At 44.7% G+C, this 22,929-nt stretch overlaps 1 protein-coding gene across 4 annotated transcripts in view; it reads right to left on the minus strand.

The window, feature by feature from the left end:
* The window catches only part of robo2 (roundabout, axon guidance receptor, homolog 2), a 195,444-nt gene that overhangs the window by 59,641 nt on the left and 112,874 nt on the right, over positions 1 to 22,929 (minus strand). For all 4 annotated transcript variants that reach the window (XM_080428890.1, XM_080428888.1, XM_080428889.1 and 1 more), the window contains exons 3-7: positions 13,865 to 14,022; positions 13,237 to 13,357; positions 12,588 to 12,726; positions 3,267 to 3,403; positions 1,980 to 1,991 (exon numbers count right to left, since the gene is read on the minus strand). In XM_080428890.1, coding sequence (XP_080285016.1) covers positions 1,980 to 1,991; positions 3,267 to 3,403; positions 12,588 to 12,726; positions 13,237 to 13,357; positions 13,865 to 14,022 — 567 coding nt within the window. The remainder of the gene's footprint in view (positions 1 to 1,979; positions 1,992 to 3,266; positions 3,404 to 12,587; positions 12,727 to 13,236; positions 13,358 to 13,864; positions 14,023 to 22,929) is intronic.

Here is a 22,929-nt window from a genome sequence, read left to right on the forward strand (position 1 = left end):
TTGTTCACAACCGTTTACAGTAGCTGTGGACCCGATGATGCTTTACTGCTATGTTTACCACAACCAAGGTAGGCCTACCCGCATAACAAACAAACGCATCATGTTTATTTCTTCTTCTGTATTTGACACGGAGACACAGTGTCGCTGTGATTATTTCTATGATCTGTAACCGTGCCATTAGCTAGGCTAAGGGCTAACACCCAGTGTTTTGTTGTAGCCAACTACTGCCACATCTTTTAAACAAGTGGCATGGTCAATAATTCTAATTATTGACTGACCTAGTAGAAACTGCAATTCTCTTTTCCAGATCAACACCATACAGTTGGACTATCTTTTTCTAATATGCTTTGAACTACACTTACACACTACATTTAACCACCCCAGATTTTCGGGCTATCAGCTATTTTTGCCGAAGATAGATTTAGTGTCAAAACTAAAAACAGGAGGGGGGCTGTATAGGGTTTAAGTGGTTCATGCTATGGTTTACTGTCTCTGTCTACCTTCCTTCCTATCTCTATTTACTTAACTAGCAAAAAAATATCTATACTGTACATCTAAAACAAAAAGATTGACATGGTGGGATGTGTGTGAAAAGAAAACACACACACAGCGAGGCACCCATCAAACATGGATATTTACAGGAAGCCGGCTTCCCAGCTTGGCTCACAGCTCACTCACACGGGTCCTGTTTTGATTCAGAGACCCTTAACGACATGTGAGAGGCTCCTTCCTGTCCCCTCCCGAGGAAACGCATGATCAGGCCCCCATATTTAATTCATGACAAGTCACATCTGCCCCGGGTACGGCGGTGGGGGCACAGCACACAAAACTCCAGTCGGAGAGAAGAGAACAAATGGACAGATAGACATACATTCATATGAGACTGAGACACACACACACACACACACACACACACACACACACACACACACACACACACACACAAATAGACATACATTCATATGAGACTGAGACACACACACACACACACACACACACACACACACACACACACACACACACACACACACACACACACACACACACACACACACACAAAATCATATTTTATTCAGAAGTCTACGGCAATTACTGTCTCTTTCCCACAGGCAGGCTGAATGTGTAATTTCCTCCATCTTCTCGGAGGCTGACAGCTCGTGACAATTGTGGGACGGCCACTGCTGTTTTGGCAACCTCGGTCCTGCCATTGTGGCAGCATTTGGGCTCCTTCTGCCAGTCAAGACCGTGATGGCTTCCGCCCCTACCCCTCTGTTTCTAACCAACCCCATATCCTTCTTCTCTGCATTCCTCTCCTCTCTCCGCTATGTTAACACAACACATGTCTTCCTCCAGATGTCCCCTCTCACTATCCATTCCTATAGTTTGAAGTGTATCAAATGGCTCTGACCTTGTCTTTCTCACATCTATCGGAACACTCAGTGAGATCTCCCGCTCTGTCTTGGGGTTCGGAGGAAATGAGCCCGTCCAAGACACACAGATCTGAGCGCTGTGTACCACGGGCCAAATCTCCACAGATGGCCACAAGACGTGCATGTTAAGCAGGGTCCCGGTACAGCAGGGGAATAACTATGGAAGATGAGAGATGTCTACTAGGTGTCTACATCTGACATCATCAGAGTACTGGCCTTGTCCACAAATAGCGAAGGACAGAGTCTATATTCTACAAAGCTGAGAATTAGTCATAATTTCATCTTTTTCTTTACATTCCTCGTTAGTGAACCTGAGAAGGCACGCAAGAACCAAATCTAAAAGACCATTGTAACCATTACCATGAAACACATTTTGGGGAGTTATAACAAGATGTAACATTGCGGTACATTACAACAGCCATGTTAGACAAGTACAGCATGTTACTGTGTGTTAACGGTCAGTGGTCGTAAAGCAGTCGGATGCAGGGATGTGTATGGGGAGCACATGCAGGATCATGGGATCGGATCAGTAGGATGATGGCCACTTACCTACAGGGCGAGCTGGAGACACAACAATGGAGGAGTGGATACACGACAAAAACAAACCAAGGACAGACACACATACACAAACACACAAAAAAAAGAAGAAGGGGAACAGAACAAACATAATAAAGTAAGACAAAATAAATTATAAGTCAGAATGAATGACATGTTGTGTTGGGGCCAACACGTTTCCAGAACAGGGTAAGCATGACAGAGATGATCCAATAGAACAAGGTGTTCCTCCAATAGTTACTTTAGCTCTACTTTACCTTACACTGATAGCCATAGAAAGCCTAATGTTAGTGCCCCCCGGTGGCTGAATATTTTGCATAATATAGAGCATAGAGCTTTCTGGGGGGGAGCCGTCCTCTAATCTGCACATGCAAAATTATGCTACTGGATCTTCTCTGTCTGCATACAATGAAATCTACAGTTCTACAGGTGGTGTGTGTTTGTAGTAGCATGGTGAGGTGTGTATTCATTGGTAGCGCTGATGCATAGAGCAACTGAACTCCAGAGAGAGAGAGGAGAGAAAGAGATAGAGACGGACAGATATTCCCCCTCTCTCATTGGTGCTAGATATCGTATTCCAGTATTATGAGTATAATTAGACTAAAGTGATCCAGTAGGGAGGATACATTCTGCAGTTGAGACTCAACACCATATTCAAAGGTGTTGGCACAAGTAGTGGCCATTTCCCTGTATGAACATGTCTCCCCTCTCTTCAACCAAGACCTGAGCCTCGGTTCTGAAAAAAGGCAGGTTTCACGTAAATCCCAGTATTTAAAAGGGCTGAAAATTGAAGTCAGCCCTTAACTTGCTGTGTGGCATTAAAAGCGCTCCACAGAGACCTTGAATGCTCAGATTTAATGGGCAGAAGAGTAGCGAGCAAGAGAGAGAAGATTATGGTTAGAATGTTTTTATTAACCTTGCAAACCTCAAGCACAGGCCTGTCGGTGTGCACCAGTAAACTGTGAAATGGCTTTACTGCTGACTGGGTGGTTACAGCGTGGCTACCCAACCGCCGTGAGGGGGGGGTGGCGGTGGGGGGTGGAGGCAATGTGTGTCGATGCTGCACTTGAAAGTGTAAATAATTAAATGTATTCATAGACTGACTGTCCACATCTCTCTCAGCTTAGAGAGTCAGCACTACTGGACTTCCAGGCTTCACAGGTTATACTGTCGATCAGGGTCGCACAGTATTCAACGATGAGCTCAATGGTCCATGAAGACACCTTTGTGTTGGCTGTTGTGTGAGCTAAATGTGAAAGAACATTATGGTGCATTTCGTACCTCGGACAGTAAGCGTGGCGGATGCCTCCAGCTTGCCCACGCGGTTCTCTGCCACACAGGTGAACGTGCCTTCATCGCTGGTCGAGGCCTTCTTAACCCTGAGCACGTAGTCCTCCTTATCGTACTTGATCTCATACCTGCCAACAGGGGAAACAATAGCATGAGATTCGAGATGTCTGTATCTGTCTGTATCTACAGCATCAAATAGCAGATGTTACAAAATTCTGATAAGAATTTGACCCCCTGGCGAAATTGGATGTGCTGGTAGTGAAGCTATGCATGTTAAGGTATCTGGCAGCCACCATGAGAAGTGCATTACCTCCCTGAGAGGTAAACAGTGTTTAGAAACCAAACCGTTCATTTTGACAAAGGGAGATTGGAAGAAGGTGGATCAATTATTTAGCAATGACACGCAGTACAGGGAGAGGCGTGCTCTCAACTGAAACCCCCAAACTCTTCCAATATTCATGAGACCTTCCTTTGTGTGTGTGTGTGTGTGTGTGTGTGTGTGTGTGTGTGTGTGTGTGTGTGTGTGTGTGTGTGTGTGTGTGTGTGTGTGGGGGGGAGAGCATAATGCACTGTATCTTCACGGTGCTAAACAATGAAAAAAGTACTTTGCCTGACAGAGTAACTATAGACCTGCTACATTAGCTTAATGCCTGTAACAATGACCCCATATTTTTGGGGGAACCCAAAATGTTCCAACACAGGCAAATGCACTCATTTTGGAGTGGGGATCAAATTTATGATAATTTACCACTGACATCTTGGCTGAAACAAGGGCACGCATTGAGGTTGTGATATTCCCACCATATAATGCAATACATGTGTTTGTGTGTTGTGTCACTTGGGAGGAGTGGAGACAAAGAAAGAAAGAACAAAATAAGCATCAACCTAAACATCCATTTCCTGTTCTGTTCAATATTATCATAATTAGCTTTTAACACAGTATCACCATAACATTTGTTTTAAATGAGTATCACAGTTAGCGGTATATTCTTATATGTATGCATGTCTAAGGAGTGCTATAGTAGCAGGGTGTGATGTTAGATTGTCGAGTTGTTCTGGCTTGTAATTAGAGGGGTTTTGCTGGCATGGCAATGTGTGAGGGGTGCGTTGGTGGGGGGAGAGGGGGGGGTCGTGGTGGTATGAGGTTTGGGGTGTCTGATGGCAGTCTGACAGCCAGACAACAGTCTGCTGTCCACAGTCTGTCACTCCACACAATGAGAGAACAGACTGGTGAGGCAGAGACAGAGAGGAGGAGAGATAAGAGTGCCACACCATTCCGTCTTCAAACACGAATGGCTTTCTCAAACCATGTTGAATTTAAAACACAATACGATTATGTGTATAATGCAGAGGAAGTTAACCGTCTCCCAGTAGCTCAGCAAGGTGAGGACGTCTTGTGTGAACAATGGACTAAAGTCAATGTTTTCTAAAGGGACTAGGCTGTACAGCAACACAAGGCTATGGTCCATTTCCCCTGCACTGGAAAGGACCCCACCGCTCTACCATCAGGTGTACTGATGGCTGTGTGCCACTGGCAGCTGCAGAACTAATCTGTCCCGTCTCCCCGTGTCTCACTTCCCCCCCCCCCCCCCTTGTGTTATGACATTTCCTGAGCAAGCGTTCAAAGGTAGCTTTATTGAAGTGCATTCCTCAACTCAGTTCCACCTCTCCACACAGGTACTTAAAGAGCTATAATGATTATTTGACTGAGTCATGATTAAATACTTTGTTGTAGAGAAAAGGGGATGTACAGTACAGTTCAGGTAATGGTGGGGCAGAGAATAATGCTTTTATTGTTTGAAAATGGCTGGCGGCATCCACGGGAGTGACACAGCACCTTTTTCAGACCAGCCCGCTGTCTTGTAGCAAACAACACAATCTAATGAAGAGAGTGCATCTTCCCAGACTATGGCCCTCAGGCCATAGTCTAATTGTCTAGTGGTCTAATGAATCACTTAAGCTCTTTTATAGTTTGGCTATTTGTTGCAATGTGACATGTTGTGAGCTTGTAGAGATAATTTCAAAACGTTTTTGAAAGATCTTGAATTGGGAAAAATATTTTATTTTGACATGCCCAAAACAGAGATGCAGGGTTAATGTGGTTAAGACTTTGACAAAAACGAATGATACTTTTCTAGGATAATAACACATATTTTTGACACCACTGTACAACAAAACAAGATATGACACATTCATATTATACCAGGTTGCTTATTTCTCTCACTAAACATGGCAACGTTTTTAGATCCCATATGGCTGCTTATTTCTCTCGCTAAACATGGCAACGTTTTTAGATCCCATATTCTGAGAGGACATTGAGCAACAGCGCCACTTACCATAGAGTTACATACAGTGGCCGAACACAGTATTGCGGGTCGTCTTTAGATCCCATTATTCTGAGAGGACATTGAACCCTCATTGGCTAAAGGACCAGCCAATGAGCAAAACTTGCAACCTGGTAAAAACCTATATTACGGTAGGATTTAACATAAATATTCTATACCCATGGATAGCATAGAGGAGATGGAGTCAGCAGGAGGAGTGAAAGTGACAGGTTAGGCTTCGGAGATGACCCTGCCCGCAGGGCCACAAATACCCATTGTCATCACTGGTAGTCAGCCATACCATTCTGACAGGTTCCCACAGTCTGATACATGTTGCACGGACATGCCCTTGCAGTAGGCAGGGCACACGTAGCACATAATACCAGACAACACGTGCATTGTTCTTTGGTCCTGTCTCCGTCAGTCTTCCAAAAAAGGGACCTCAGGCTGCCGCATAACTTATTAGAGGGAAATCTGAGCCCAATCAATCTGTAATCAGCTTCCTATTTTGAATCAGCTTAGATGACAGGAGGGGTGGAAAAACTCTGGGATAAGAGGTAGTTGTGGCCACACACACGCACGCACACACACACACACGTATAAATACACACAAGCGAGGGGAACAGTAGCTCTTTCTTGTAGCGGGCTTGGGGTAGGGCTCTGTTCCCCATTAGAGTAGGAATGTAATTACACATGTAATATGGACGGGTTGTGGAAAGAATCGGAGAGCCAAGTTCACTCTAGTGGCCTCTCCCTCCATCTTAACCCGGGGAACACACGCAGACACATACATGCACACACACATGCACACACAGATTACAACATATGCAATCATACAGTATACTGTAGATCACGCCCACACATACTGTAATGGGTGCAGGGCAGGCACTTGCTTATGCAGTTAGATGTGGAGTGATGAGAATGTAAGCATCATTTCTCTGCCTTGTTGATTAACCACATTAATCTTGGCCTCCCTATTTTGAGCACGTCATTATGGGCACAAGTTTTCAAAATATTAATGCATTAATTAAGCTCACAACATGTTGCATCGTGATGCTATTTGTCGTACGACAAAGTATATAGGTCTTAAGTACTGTAGTTAAGTGCATGCAATGCACAGGGAAATTAATTTAGTTCAATCTTTACAAAACAAACTTTTAAAAGCACTACAACTTAAATCCTAGAGTTCATCTCAGGGAGAGAGATACCTCCATCTGTCATACAGTATGAGCACATAATCACCCGAGTCTCACCCAAAGACAAGTGCCAACTGACTGAGCCTGAGAGCACCTTATCTCTTAGGATAGATTGAGTGTGTGTGTGTGTGTGTGTGTGTGCAGTATACTGTATATACTGTTCTCAGAAAAATGACTCAGCCTGAGTAGATCTTATCTGCCTTACCACTCTGTGCACAGGACTGCAACTGTGCATGTGTAAGTGTGTGTGTGTGTGTGTGTGTGTGTGTGTGTGTGTGTGTGTGTGTGTGTGTGTGTGTGTGTGTGTGTGTGTGTGTGTGTGTGTGTGTGTGTGTGTGTGTGTGTGTGTGTGTGTCGGACTCCACATATGGGACCGATGCCAGTTCACACTCCAGTCTGATGCATCTGAGACAAAGTCCTCTCTCTGCTCTGATTCAGCCTGAAAGCCTGATCCTGTTTCACGCCACCTGACTGCCACTTCACCTCAGCCTGATCAAAGGAGCAGGAACATAACTGTCCAGGCCCTATCAACCATAGGAGGGAATCAATTAAGCGCCGTTATCTCCTCTCATCTAGCCTGCTCAGAGCCCACAGCCAGAGCATCACCCCCCCCCCCACCCCCGATTCTCCTCTCATTCCCTAGGAAGCCAGGGTGGTGGCACCTCTTCAGCCAGAATGAGCCATTTATCACATTATGCCCTTGCTGATCAAAGATGTGCACCATTACAATCAAGGCGGTTAGGTTGGGGGTTTATGGTGGGTAAAGCTGATCCTAAATCTGTCTCTTACTTTAGCGAGTTCAGAGCAGGGGCTCCATGGTAACAGTGACAGTAGAAGAGACTTTATTTAGACAGAGCGGTTTGGATCAGATGCTGGTGATCTCTACTGGGAGATGTTGCAGATAGAAAGAAGTTAAGGAACAGCAAAGTACAGCACACTGGCAGATGCCTGGAAGCTTGTGTGTCTATCAGTAAGTGTGTGTGCGCATGCGTGCGTGTGTGCGTGCGTGCGTGAGGATCAAAGGGTGTGCTGCAGATACAGTACGGCAAGAAGTAACACTAGCAGATGCCTGGAAGCTTGTGTGTGTCTGTCAGTAAGTGTGTGTGTGTGTGTGTGTGCGTGCGTGTGCGAGAGGATCAAAGTGTATGCAAACACCTTCACAATTGCTTTTTTCAATATAGCAAATGAGAGAGACACAGAGTCATGCCACAAATATCAATGAAAGACATTGGATCCATACTGAATGATCCACTGTGTATCTGTCTCTAATTAATGCATAGTGTTTTCACATGTTTTCTTTTGTTTTGCGTTATGTGTTTGATTTTCAGAGCCTGACATTGCTGTTGGCACTCTGTTTCGATACAGCCTAAAGGATAAAAGCCCCCCACTTGCACAATCATGAATACCAGATGTATCCGCTTATATATCAGTGGAAGTAATGGAGACAGGAACCACAGCCTCTCGTCTTTTTTCTGCTGAGTTGCGGAGGTGAGAAATTACCGAAAGTGGATGGTCAGCATAACACAGTCATTCCTGTCAGACTGGCTTTAACAGCTCTCTCAAAAAGAATGACCTACACACCTCTCTAAAATACACACACACACACGCATGCTCGCTCGCACAAACACATGCAAGAATGCACACTCACATGCACACACATAAACAGCCATGAAGGCAACACACGCACTACACACTTGCATGGCCGCACACTCACATGCTCGTGCACATGCACACACTCACATGCTCGTGCACACACACACACACACACACACACACACACACACACACACACACACACACACACACACACACACACACACACACACACACACACACACACACACACACACACACACACACACACACACACACACACACACACACACACACACAGAAAAGAGTGAGAAAGAAAGGCTTTTCACCGAGGTGGTGTGCGGTGCAGGGGCTGTGTTTCTGGGGTCACGGGGGACAGAGGACCTGCATACAGATGGACTGCTAGAGCAAAGGGGCTCAGATAAGGAGCCTAGGAGGGCACACTGGGGCCAGAGGAAAGGAGGGAGGGAGAGAAAGACCAAAGGAAAGAAAAAGATTTGGCCCACACACAGAGCTGGTTGGCAGTAGGAGATAACACACACTGGCCAAGCCTTTTCTATTCACTGGGATTCATTGACTGCTGCGGGGTCTCCCTTCTGGACACCTAGAGGTCTCTGGTGCTCGCCTCCTGGCTCTCCAACATGAAAAGCCAATTCTATGCTTTCTCTATGATTTTTGATTTCCACTTAATCCATACAGAAGCAGCTGGCTCGATACCACCAACCCTAAAGAGGTTATTTCAACAACGAGCAATTCAGCTAGGTTGAAAATGAACGCAGCTGTGCAGAGTGGGAATTCAGTCAGACCAAGCTTTCTGAGAAGGAAAAACGTTTCTGACAACCTCAAGGATCCGCAATCTCCATATTTGGTAGATCAGTCGTATGGTACTGGGTACCGCACAGGGTACTCTAACAGCAGCTACAGTGGGTACTGCATAAACGGGTGGGACATGCATTCCCAACTTGCATCGTTCCTGACTTGTATCGTTTCCGAGTATGTCAGTGCCCATTTATAAATTACACATTTATTCTCATATCTAACATTATTAGTACCGTGGTAACAGGTACCGTACTGTACTGGGTAATCTAACAAAAGGTACAGCGAGTAGAATAGGAACAATAAGTATTGTATAAGCGGGTGGGGCATGCATACCCAACTTGCATCGTCATATACTACTATTTTTAACGATTTCTCATATCTCGTTTTTCAGAGCATACATATCATATGATGATCAAATTATACATACCAAATATTGAAGTGCCCCTACAAGGTTATTTAATTAAGTATATTAGGCTGGGGAGCATAAGGTGTTTTTCCCCATGTGTGACTATAGCCACGTCTGAATGGCATCTGAACACACACATCCTGTGCATTTTATTTATTATAAAAGTCAAAACCTTTGTAAATGAGGGTCATTCCTCAATGGTGGCTCAAGGTGAAATAAAGGTAGATGATGATGATGTCTCCAACCATCACCTAAGGTCACTTCAATATATCAGTGAATTGTTTAGTGAATTATAAAACTACAGTTTGTCAAGTACAGTATTTTCACAGCATATCCCCAGTGTGATGGCATCTACATCCAGGTAACAGTACACCACCGTACTTAAATCAAAACAGCTTTTCTGTATTTCCTGTTCTATACCACAGACCCTGGTGCCAGTTCTATACCACAGACCCTGGTGCCAGTGCCATCCTGGTAATGTCTGTGTACTCTATGTGTGTGCGTGCGTGCGTGCGTGCATGCGTGTGTGTGTGTTTACCAGGGAGGCTACTAGAGCCACTGAGCACATTAAAGACCTGTTTATTCAGCTGAAGCTCTAAGACCCTTCCCCCCTGCATGCAAGTTGCACAGTTCACACACAAACACAATCACGTGCACGCGCACAAACAGGGTAAGGGGGAGCAACAAAGACAAGTAGAAGCTATTTGATGGTAAGGGGGGAGGGGGACCCACTAAGTCCCTTTCTTTCTACAGCTTATCATAGTAATAAGGACAGTATAACCTTTTCGGATGAAGAGTAAGTAGACACCCCTTCCCACCGCACCCACAAGTGTCTGATCTTTAGGGGTCTTTCACTCCCTTTGCCCAGGGGAGCTTACAGCTAAATGTCACAGTGTGTTATGGTAGCATATTTGTTAAATTAACTCAGACAGTGTACAAATGTAACCAAATGGACCCATAAGGGCTACAAATGGATAAATGAACACTGTGGATTTTAATGTGTATATATTAACGCTCTTAATAAGGGTAATTGTAAACTAAAAACATCGCACACTTCCTGCATTTGTGAATGTTATTAACAGAAGGAAGAGAAAGTACAAACAACATGCATCAACATGGGAGGTATTTCCTACGACACACAACAAAGACAGCTGAAAATGTCAAAATGTTTATATCACACTCTTCATGCATGCCATCGACTTCAGAGAAAAAATTAAGTGCCAATAAAGACAGCAAAGAAAACTAGAGTCCCTGCGCTTTAATTGCAAGCACTGTGATACTGATCGTTCAATAATTTGGCTGCCTTTGTTACTAAGGTTCATTACTCGTTCTACTGCCAAATACAACTGTGCTTCAAAGGGATAATACAGAAAGCATCGACGCAAGCAAGCAAGAGTCATCCTCCTCTGTTGTAATTACAAGTGTGCTAATTAGCAAACAAAAATTAGCTGCGCATCTCAGTTCCTGAGCCAACTCAATATCAAAGACATACAGTAAGTGAACTAGTTTTTTTTCCTTCTTTGGTGTGTGTTTGGTTTGGCACAGGAGGACTCATGTGCCACTGCCCAGTGCCCACTGAACCGAATCCAATCAGACACAAACAACCCGCCCACAGTCGGATCTAATGCAAGCGTTGAAAAAGGCATGCGTGCTTCGTGTGTGCTTTTCGTGTAGTGATGCAAACGGTATATGAGTAAGTTGCTGGCCAGGACACAGCACCAGTCTCTTTGATGCCCAGACGTTGACAATGACACCTCTGTTGACTGCGAATCACGGCGGCGCAACAGGAGCAGTTGGACAACATCATCAGCGTCGGTGGTTTCTCACAGGAAGTGAGACAGACTGGCAGGCAGCGCTTTGGATTACAGCACACACAGCTTTTCTGTCACAAAACACAAGTGTGTGTGTGGGGTGTGTGTGTGTGTGTGGGTGAGATGTCAGTGAGGTTAAGTAGGGTGAATGGGGTTAATGTGTATGTGAAGGGGATATTATCCTCCAGGTTTCTGAGGTGTCTGTGCCAAGGACCCACCTGCACAGCTGCACCTGCACACAGAGTCTGGTCAGGTCCCGTCAGCTGGCTCACTGTCACAACCTCCCCCCTCCCTCCTCGAATCACCTCTGTCTCTGTCTGTCTTCCAAATTGCCTCAGTTGGGGGTTTTTTTTTGCTGACTTTCTCAGCATCTGCCTTCCAGCCTGTTTGTGTCTGCACTTCCCCAATGGTTCTGTCAGTCTCCATGTGTGTCTGTCTGTCTGTCAATTTTGCTGCTGCGTCCTACCTCCCCACTAGATTGATAATGTGGTTGTCTCCTCGCGGACACCTTTCTTGAAATGTGTCACAATGTATAATCTTTGCCTCTGCCCCTTCGTGTCCGAGTGGTCTGCAGAGACACCCGGGGGGGTCGAGCAGGGGTGGGCCAGCATGTGCAATGCACTGTGTGTTGTGGACAGCCTAATAGGGCAGTTTAATGCCCGTTGGCAAGCTTGGCCAGGTGTGAGCTGGCAGTGTGAGTTATCATCAAGCTGCATCACACACTCACAGTGACACTGATCACTCTGCAGCATCGCTCTGTATAAAATACTACCTGGCTAGCACATCAGCAGCACCACTCTCACTCTCTCACACACACACACACACACACACACACACACACACACACACACACACACACACACACACACACACACACACACACACACACACACACACACACACACACACACACACACACACACACACACACACACACACACACACACACACAAGCTGATGGCAAATATTAGGACTGGAGAGGAGTGTGCCAGCAATAATACAAAGGCTAACAGATCTAATGTGGGGTCAGCTTATCTTCCATAAATCCTCATCTTAACCACTAGGGGCTGAGAAACAAGCATCTGCTCACATCCTGAGGGGAAACGGTACAGTGAGGATCATACTGTCAAGAATTAAAAACGGTCTCTGTAGAGTTTATTTACCTCCCACGAGGTACATCGACGTCATCCTTCCTCCAACGGACATTGGGCTGAGGGTCCCCCTGTACCTGGCAGCGAAACTCCACCGTCTCCTCCTCCAGAACCACCTGATTGATGGGCCGTCGCAGGAAGGTGGGCCGCTCTGCAGGGTGGATGAAGAAGGGGAGAGTCACTGAAACGCTTTGCTCACATAGGACATTTCAAACATGATGTGCCATTTTTAGTATTATAATAAATGTAAAAAATAGATGCATTCATAGAGGTAATCCATACATGCAATACACACATGACTTCTGATATATAATAGACCAAGAGAATACAGCAATATGTGTTGTGTGTTTTCAAACAGAAGGAAAATGTTCAAGTATGAGCCATTGTTATTATAGTTATCTAAAACGAACAAAATAATGAAAAATAGAACTGAAAAAATAAATAAACATTTTAGTTAAAAGAAATAAAAACAGAAACGATAACTAACTGAAACTATAACTAACTGAAGCTGTATTGTGTGTTTGCAAAACAAACTAAAATCACAGAGAAAATGTCCTCCGTTTTAAAAACGTCAAAACTAAATTAAAATAAAAAGGAATGAAAAAAAAACTGTAAAACCTTGGTGTGAGCACATGTACTGTACAAGTATCTTGGAGCTTACCAAACACTGTGACTTGTGCCGTTTCACTGTCCCGTTCTCCCACCATGTTCGTACCCACACAGATGTACATGCCAGCATCACTCTTCCTGGTGTTGGAGATCATCAGCTTTCCTCCACGAATCTAGGGGCGAGAAACATTCCTCCGTCAAAAAGGCACACAATTCCTCAGCTGTTTTCAAAAGTTCTGTACAAAATAGCCTCTGTAACATTAAAATGACAAAAACATTGAAAATAGGCCATCTACAGGCTCACAACATCATCAAGCTTTTAATTAGCTTTTTCACCATTTGTGAAAATCTGTGAAAAGTTTGTGAAAAACAAAATTAGAAAGCAAAATGTCGCCTATAAAGACATGGCCAAAATAGGGATGCCAGGTTGAAAAGTGGTTAAAATATATATTTTTATGGTATCGATTTTGAGTACCAATATAGTAAATTGAAAGATTATACACAACTTTTTGCACAGTTGTATATTTAGCAATAATAATGTGTGGTTGTCACAAAATGGCACGCCTGGACTTTTCTCACAAGACTCCGTTTCAGAACCACTGGCCTAAACCAATACAGAGCTTCATGCCAATCACAGTAACACTGCATCAGTCACCCTCGTTATTCAGGCTAGCACTCACCGTGACTCTGTCATCCTTGTCATCGATGCGCACTTTGTCCTTCTTCCAGTAGATGGTGGGTTCAGGGTGACCTCTGGGAGGGACACACTCCAGGATGGCTGGTTCTCCTGCAGCCACCACCACGTCTGTAGGGTTTTGTCTGAAGTCATCTCGCAACACTGAGGGGAAAACAAGAGGAACCGGGGTTAGCGAGAGCACCGTGACCAAACCATTAATCCTACTGCAGAAACTTTGCAGGTTATGGTTCAGCTTTCCTTCTTGAAAACATCTAATTATTGAAACTTGTTCAGTATGTAGTGGGTGTATGCGGTCTTCATCCTGGCTATTTAAATGCGATGAGTGTTTTCATCTGACTGGGCTAGCACAAGTAAAAGCTAATTGGTGCTAATGGAGGTCCCTATGGAGGTAGTAGAACAAACACAGACCGAATGCCCTGAAGCTTGGTGTCACTCACATGTGAGAGCTTAGAGGGGTGCAATGTGCTCAGCACGGTTGGCACACACAAAATCTCGGTGGGGCGCACGCACGCACGTGCACACACGCACAAAACATACAAAACCAGTGGGTGGTCTGCCAAACAACTGCTGCCTCGCATCTAATCACCCTCAGGTAGGCCTTTCATCACAAAGATAGCCTCTCACCCTGTCTAGTGTTTAGTCAAACACAACACCAGCTCATTATCAAACATGGAGAGGTGTTGTCTCTCGCATGCACGCACACATACACACACACCACATTTAGTAAATAGTGTAAAAACAGTCTTTTCTATGTACTGTATGTGGCATAAAGTTAGAGCCCAACCAATACTAGGATTTTGGGACCGAAACAATACAGATTAAATATTCTGATATATCACTGCATATATTTGTATGCATGCATAAGTATAAGAAAAATACAACTTTATTGTCCAAACTAACATCAATACAATGAAACAGTAAACTTCACTGCAAATGTAATTATAAAAAAATATATAAATAAGTAATAATACATAAAAAACTCAATTTCTAAATTAATCCAAGCGTCTTGGCATTATGATCTTTTCATATCAGCACATGTCAGACAACATAAACACAGATATGATACGTATATCTGTGATATATATCAATCGGCCTACAAAAAGCCTTCAGGTAAAAGGAAAAAGGAACAAACAGACATGCAGACCACGGGTCTAGTTCAGGGAAAGCAGTTACTCACTCGTCACCTCAATGTAAAAAGCTATTTATTAGAAACAGCCTTTTAGTTGTTTATAATAAATAACATTTTGCATTGAGGCATAAAGCCCATAGAACAATAAAATGAACTTGAGACAGATGCGCTTTCACAACAAAAATGATCCCATATCTTGTGTGCGGTTTTACAGCCAGAAATGTGGACTTGATTCTAGCTGTGGCTCAGGCAGGGTGCACTCAAACAGACTATTCTAGGTTTGATCTGAAGTGGGGGAAAAAATCCATGATTTTCCATGGTGGGAAATTGTGGCGCGCTGGTGTGTGTCCATCCATGCCGGAGTGAGGGACACATGAATCCTCTGAAGGATGAAAGCAGAGAGTGGGCTTGTTGGAGGATGTTTGAAGATATTTGAGGAAGGCTAAATTAAGGGCAGCACCACAGGTCTTTATGTAAATTCAACGTGGCACTGGGGAGAGAAGGAGAGGGAGCCAGGATTATAGAGGGGATAACAGGTCCCTGCGCTGCAGGTCACTCTCATCTCCTCTCTCTCTCTCTCTCTCTCTCTCTCTCTCCTTCTTTCCATTTCTCTAGCGAAGCTGCACAGCCATTGTGCGCTTATTTATTTATTTAGTCCAAGGGGTGGGGGGAGAGCAGGATAGAGGAAGCTTTCAACCCAATTATCCTGGGGGATACGATGGGGAACATAGTGGGACTTTTGTGTGACACAAATTCAAATGAAACCTATGCTCAGGGGAGACAAGAGGGAACACATAGAGAGCTACGACGGAGACAGAGAGAGAGACAGAGAGAGAGAGAGAGACACAGAGGTGGAGGAAGAAGGAAGGCTCTCTCATGCAGGGATGTCCTCTAATCTAACGAGCTGAGCCAGGAATTGAACCAGCTCTGCGGTGGACCCTCTAGCCCTAGGGTGGGCAAAGCGGCTGACCACTGTATTTGCATCACAAACAGGACTCCTGCTGTCTAAAATCATAGCCAGGTTTAGACCAGATGCACCCTGTTGTTACTCTGCCTGAGTATTGGTTTAATTGTTCCCTTGCATTCATTGGTGATAGCACCCATGGGATTTAACCATTTCCTTTCAAACAGGGAACAACAAAAGAAACACGCATTATCTGTAATTAATGTCCTTTTTTCTGTGATATTGGACTGTGTGTCACAGTAAAAGCCCCCCCCCCCCATCATCTAATTAATACACAAACACAGAGTGGCCTCACACTAAAGCAAATAAAATGAGCACTTGTTGAGGACTGAACACTGGGTCACAAGCAGCTACGAGCAAACAAACAGAAGCATTACTGGTGATGGTATTATGCCCTATATATTGGTGCTGGGTTTCGCTAATGCCAGGACAATTATTTGAACAGATACAGTTATAACACACCAGCCCGACCATCTGCCTTCCCTCATTACAGTCTACATTTGAATATCTCCTTTTTATTGAGTTTTACTGAGGCTACACTTAGCTGTGTTGTATCACATGTACCACACATGTTTCTGTAAAGCCTGCATCCCTTGTAGATCAGCTATTTGTGGTGAGAGACACCGGAATGCAACTAAGCAAAAATCTGCTGTACAAAAAAAAATGTTGTACAGCAGGTGGGTTGCACCGACAAGGATTAAGTGCTAAAACTGTTTAAATCTCAGTTTAGCTAATAATCTTGTTGCACAACATTTTAAGGTTGGATTAAATCTAACCTATGTTTAATTTATATTTCACTTTAAACAAAGATACATTTTAATCAGGTTGCATCAACGTTCTAGACTGACATTTATGCCATAATCAACGATTAATTCTAAACTGTGACTTCAGGTGGTTTAGCTACTGTGGTATTATATTGAAGGTGGATATCAGAGGAAAATCCCCCACATGAATATAAGGGATAGCCTTAATCACATAACCACGAAAATCTATTTCAAATATATATAATACAGTTGGGAACGATGCAAGTTCGAAATGCATGCCCCACTCGGTTATACAATACCAATTTATCCGTTGTACCCATTGTAAGACTACCCGTCTGTGTCCCTTTCATGCCCATTTATGGAGATCTCTGTATCTGTCTGTGTCTGTCTGTCTGGCCTAAGGAGCTAGAAGAACAAAAATCTGTAGGGTTCATCCTCTGGGGAGCATGGATGCGCTCAACAAATTCTCTGCAAATCCAGCCAGCAGTTTACAACATACGTATCTTGTTTGGGACCAAAGTATTGGACAGACTGTCTGTCATCGGAATTCTTAGAGCCCTGCCATTAGCCGGGCAAACTATTTCACAGGATTTGTTGTATTGCCTAGTAGGCGGTAAGTTCTAATTTTCCTTACATTTCCGTTTTTTGGTTCACCATTTTGTTCTTCATCACTTTCAAAGTCAATCAATTTGAGGCTAGACTTGCACAGGATGTGCAAGTCTAGCAACTCTTGCAACTCTTGTTTCAGGCTTGCTCCTATGACATGCACGTTTACAGTTTATACCGTCAACATGCACAGCCGTAATGATCGAGCACACAGCCATTTGTATGAGGCACCACAACTGCGGTTCGCATTTTGGCAATGACCGATTTCCTTTAAATTATACAGCCAGCCAGTCTCTATGTTATATGTGCTGTATGTGGGTCTAATTGAGTGAGACGATGTATCCACAGTCAGAAAGTGAACTGAACTCTGTCTCAAACTCCAGGGCCTTTTAGTATTTAAGCCCATATCAGTAGGCAGACGTGAGGTAATTGCATTCCTATCCCTCTGGAACCCTCAGTTCTTCTTCCTCTGAAAACATCTCACCTCCCATGGAGTTCCAGCTGGCCCCAAACACTGCTGCCTGGCGTACCGCTTATTAATATTTATATATTTTTTACATTTGCACCCCTCTGTTCACTACTACTACTACATCTGTCAGTCCAGCTGCGGGCTAATCAGAACTCATATCTGTCCTTGCCTCCCATGTTTTATTTATTTATTTCTCCAACTATCAGAGGAGTGAGCAGATTTTAAAGTAGAAGCATCAGGCAAGGGGGAAAGCGTGGCGAATTGGCAACTCTGGAAGTTGGCTCGGAGTCAACATTTCAAAACTTAAAAGGAAGGGAGTTGGGTTGCAACTTGCCCTGTGAAACAGCTAAGGACTTGAGTGTGGAAGGCCGTGCCAAAATGGAAACACAGACATCTCTGTGTCACACACACACACACACACACACCCCCCTGTGGTAAGCCAGTTTGTCCCTATAATACACTGGCAGGAAAGAGGTCTGTGCCAGCAACCCTTAGGGAGGTCTGTGTATGTGGATGTGTGTGTTCTTAACTGACATGGACTCAGCACACAGTGAACTGGCCTAGGCTATGACACAATTACATGACAGCACAACAGCCTAGCATCACAGCACTGAGACTAGTAGCGGGGGCAGGGACAAGGTGAGGAAAGATATTTGGTGCCGTGCACCCTGTTCTCCCACCCAGGACATTAGTCACTGGAGGGTGACACTGCTTGTCGGTAAGATTAGTGGGGAGCCTTGAGTGAGGCGTCCAGCCTGCATGCTGAGATAAGTGCCGACATGGGCGTTCTACCTGCCTGCGTGCCTGCCTGTGGTTCACAAGAGGTTGTGCCCATGTTCAAATATTGCAGGCTGAAAGTTTAAAACCCCATTCGTTCAGCTGTATAAGATGTGCTACAAATTGACAAACACATTCCCTATGCACACACCTACTTATACGCAGATAAATCCCATAAATGGTGCAACATTCTTAAAAGCTGCAGGGTCTAGCATCTTCAAATGGCAAATGATTATGTAGTTATTTGGTTGTTATTACATTTTGTTCTCAATTTACTACAGCAAGACTCCCCATACATATTGTCCTGGGTCCAAGCTAAGAAACAGAGGAAGATTAGAGCAGCTAGAAGCCTGGGGGCCACACTACACGACCCAGACTCACAGCTTTCAATTCCTTCTCCGATTAGAAAATAAACCATGCACGGACTATAAGAGCAGTGTATTTCAAGATATAGCTCCCAGCCATAATATCAAGTGCTTTTTGTGTTTCATCCGGCAGAGTGCTATTACAAGGCCGCCATTTCCAATCTCACCCTTAGAGAAGAGAGACGATAAATATGTCACTTTAGAAAAAATACCAAACCCACTATGTGCGCTGTCATTGATGTGTTGTATTGCCACCCACGCTGAAGGCAGGGGAGAAGAATAATGCAACAGTGTATAATAGTATACAATGAAGGGAGATGGGCTCCATTTGTCTGACGCTTTCTCTGGCCATGACTGGCTCATTTGCCCTCCCACCGGCCAGAGCTAACCTTTGCCCCCCCTCCCCCCATCCAGATGTAGAAATTACCCCCGCAGCAGGGAGGCAGCCAGCAGGTTCATACAGATCAGCCTCACATCCGGTGTGTTCCTCAACCGCGCAGGTCACAGGTCAGATCACAGGAACAGCTGCAAAAATATGGCTGGCTGGTGATGCCCAAGGCTGTGCCTCCGCTGAGGACGGAGGAGAGAGTCTCTCATCATTAGCACAGCTCATCACCCCCCCCTCGTTCTCTCGCTCTCTCTAGCCATCAGAGCTGGTTTTCTTTCACCCCTTTTATTACCAGCTCAGTGCTTTCTCTTGTCTCCACACCATCCTCCCTCGTTCAATACCATATGCGGCTTGGCAAGATGAAGTCGTATGCATGCACACGCTATCATTCTCCACACACCATGGCCAGCGCCGATATCATCTCCACCACCGTTCTCCCTATCCGCACATCCTGGGCTAGGGGATGGTAAATAATGCTGTCACTTCCTCGGATAAAGGCCCAGGAAATATGTAAAAGAGTGAAGGTAAAGATAATCATATGGTCGGCCGAGATACCATAGTGGGGGAAGGAATCGCAGGTGGGGATATCATATGATACGTGCAACTTTAATGGAGCCTTGGAGGAAATGAAAGAGAGAGAGGGAGAGAGTGTGCTCCAGAACGATGGAGGACATTGATGAAAGGAGAACCATTGAAGGTCAAACTTGAGAGGTGGGCGAGGAGGAGTCTCAGGGTGTCGATTAGGCGTGGGTGAGAGTAGTGTGGATGTACAGTATACTTGATTGCGTCGCGCACCAAAAATAGCTCACAATGGGTCGCTCTGCAACTCGTTGTGAGCTTGAAGATCCCCTTTTTCCGGCACGCGACACTGGTGTGCAACCAAGTATAAAACAGGCATAAAGAAACGCCTGCACGTTCTATCATGCTATGTCATGCTGGGATTCCATCAGTGTTTCTGTACACAGGCCTAACAAACATCCTCATTTACACCGCAGCCCCTTGCAAGGCTCATTTTTCAAACAGAGGTCCTAATTTGGTCTAACGAGCCCCCAACCAACCAACCAACCAACCACCAGCTAGCATCGTAATGATAGCAAGCACAGGTTAGGGGATTGTGCCGACCATACACAGCAAAACCGTGTGGTGTTGCCCCTGTGAAACAATATAATTATGTCTTAATGAACATCTCTCTATCCCCTTCCACACCCAAACCCACACCCACACACACACACAAATTCCATTTAGACTAATCCATGCTTTATGGTAATGTATAGCTCATTAAAATGTTGGTTAAAAACTCATTAAAATTCACTTGGAGAATAATGGCTTCATTACAGTAATATGCTGAAAAGCAAAGGGAAAGACGAGTAAGAACATGGGGAAGAAAGAGAGCGTAGAGCAACTGCCTTATAATCACTTAATTGTGTCTAAAATGGAATACATTTGCATAATAAATAATGACGCACCCCATCCTCCTTTTTTAATCTTTTCCCTTTCCAGTGAACTCTGTAATTAACCAAAACTACAATTAACGCCGCATTTCAGCCCAAATAAATGTTGGACACTACTGCTGTTTCCATTCTGCTGCTGTGCTTAATGCCATTAATGTACAGTGTGTGTGTGTGTGTGTGTGTGTGTGTGTGTGTGTGTGTGTGTGTGTGTGTGTGTGTGTGTGTGTGTGTGTGTGTAACTTGGCATACATGGACAGTGCACTGAAACTGGAGCTGGCTGATACCGATGAACAATGTGCCTGTGGCTCTTTGTGACTGCTCCGATAAGGCATGGCGTTGTGCTGATGCTTGCGCTCAGCCCCGAATGGACACTTTACAGCCGGAAGGGGGAGTAAGGAGTGCAAAGGAGGGGTGTGGATGAAGTGTGTGTGTGTGGGTGGGGGTGGGAGGGGGGGGCATAGACGGAGACAAGAGCAGAATTGATTTCCTGCCAATTCCAGCGCACAGAGAGCGGCGAGGCAGCAAGGCATGGTGATGGAGCAGGTGGGTATGCTTACTGCATCGGGAGAGAAAGAGGAGAGAACAGGAGGAATGGAGAGGTGTAGGACAGGAGAGCTCAGGCAGAGGTAAACATCTCCTGTTAATGTCTGCTTGCTGAGCTCCGGTCCTGCCGACATAGTAGCCCCCCCAATCCCCTACCCCACCCGACTAAAACTGCACGGAGACTGCTAGAGTTACATGATCAGAAGGCGTGTGCCAACGCTTAGCCCAGAAGTGGCTGAGTAGGCATGTTGAGAGGGGAATAGCATGGTTCGAGTCAAAACACTTGGAAATCATTGAAAGCGTACTCTTTTAAGCAGTAAAAAAAAACTTGTCTTCCTGTGCCTGGAAGTACTGATTGTTATCGAGAGTAGATTCTCTGTGAAACAAGTTGGCCATGGTTAGTGCTGGTTCCCTGAGTTTTAAGGCTTTTCTTTTTCTCCGTTTGGCCAGGATGTAAATTTAGCTCCAGCGGTCTCCGGGTCTCTGGGTTTAGGCAGACTAAGGAAGGCATGTCACTTTGAATCAGGGCTGGCTGACACATTGGAGGTGGGCTAAAATGCATAGGCCTCTCATTAAGCCCGACTCTGTGGTATGACTTACCCCGACTACTACATTTGGCTCCAATGAATGGCTCAGTCTTATGTTAGGAAGAACGTAGCCAGTCAAACACTGAGGAATGGGAAGAAATACAATCTGAACAACTTGAGTAAACGTAGTTTTTTTTCTGTATTTGAAACAATGTGTTTTTCCATGTCAATGTCTATTGCAGTACCTTATCTTATTGTGTATTGTCTCTATGTACTGTCTCTAATTTGTCTATATGTCTGTGTGGGCTATGGGACACCAGCATTCTCCCAAGGGGATGACTTAAATATGTATCCATCTTCTTACCTCACTTTATTCTCTTCTAAAACCACACTGAGATCTCTGCTTTATATTCAAACTCCACTTTATATGGTTTTGCTCCTATAGCAGCTCAGGTGTAAGAGATACAAACTGACACAGATCATAATCACTAGCAACTGTTAGAAACACTGGATGCATCTTTTCAAGGCCACCCACGAGGTCTAGAGTTGTTTGTCTGAAGTGTTGTGTAGACCTGATTAAAAGTCAGAGTTACAGTGTTTGATTACGTATGTGAGAGATATTGTGTGTGTGTGTGTGTGTGTGTGTGTGTGTGTGTGTGTGTGTGTGTGTGTGTGTGTGTGTCTTCAGCCTATTATGAGCGTTATAGCCTAATGACATCGAGGAAGTGACGTTCTACAGGGAAAGATAATCCCTGCGATGCCTCTAAACTGTGTCCAGACAGAGAGGATGGGGCTCAATTCCCTGAGACAGGCTCAAATGCTCCACGTTGTGAGGCATACTTCCACGTAAACCCCTGCAGCCCCGTTCTGCAGAGTCGACTCTGAAGAATCTTTATATCATCTTTAATAGACCCCCCTCCCCCAAACACACACACACACACACACACACACACAGTCTTTTCCGTAAAGCTACCCTATTTGCGGCAGCGCCATCCCTGTCTGTTTTATGGTTTGGGCCTGTAATTGGATTGGCAGTAACAGCGGGTTGAGAGCCGTTTGGAGCTT

Source organism: Gymnoscopelus braueri (assembly GCF_963280865.1).
Source record: "Gymnoscopelus braueri genome assembly, chromosome: 5".
NCBI lineage: Eukaryota > Metazoa > Chordata > Actinopteri > Myctophiformes > Myctophidae > Gymnoscopelus > Gymnoscopelus braueri.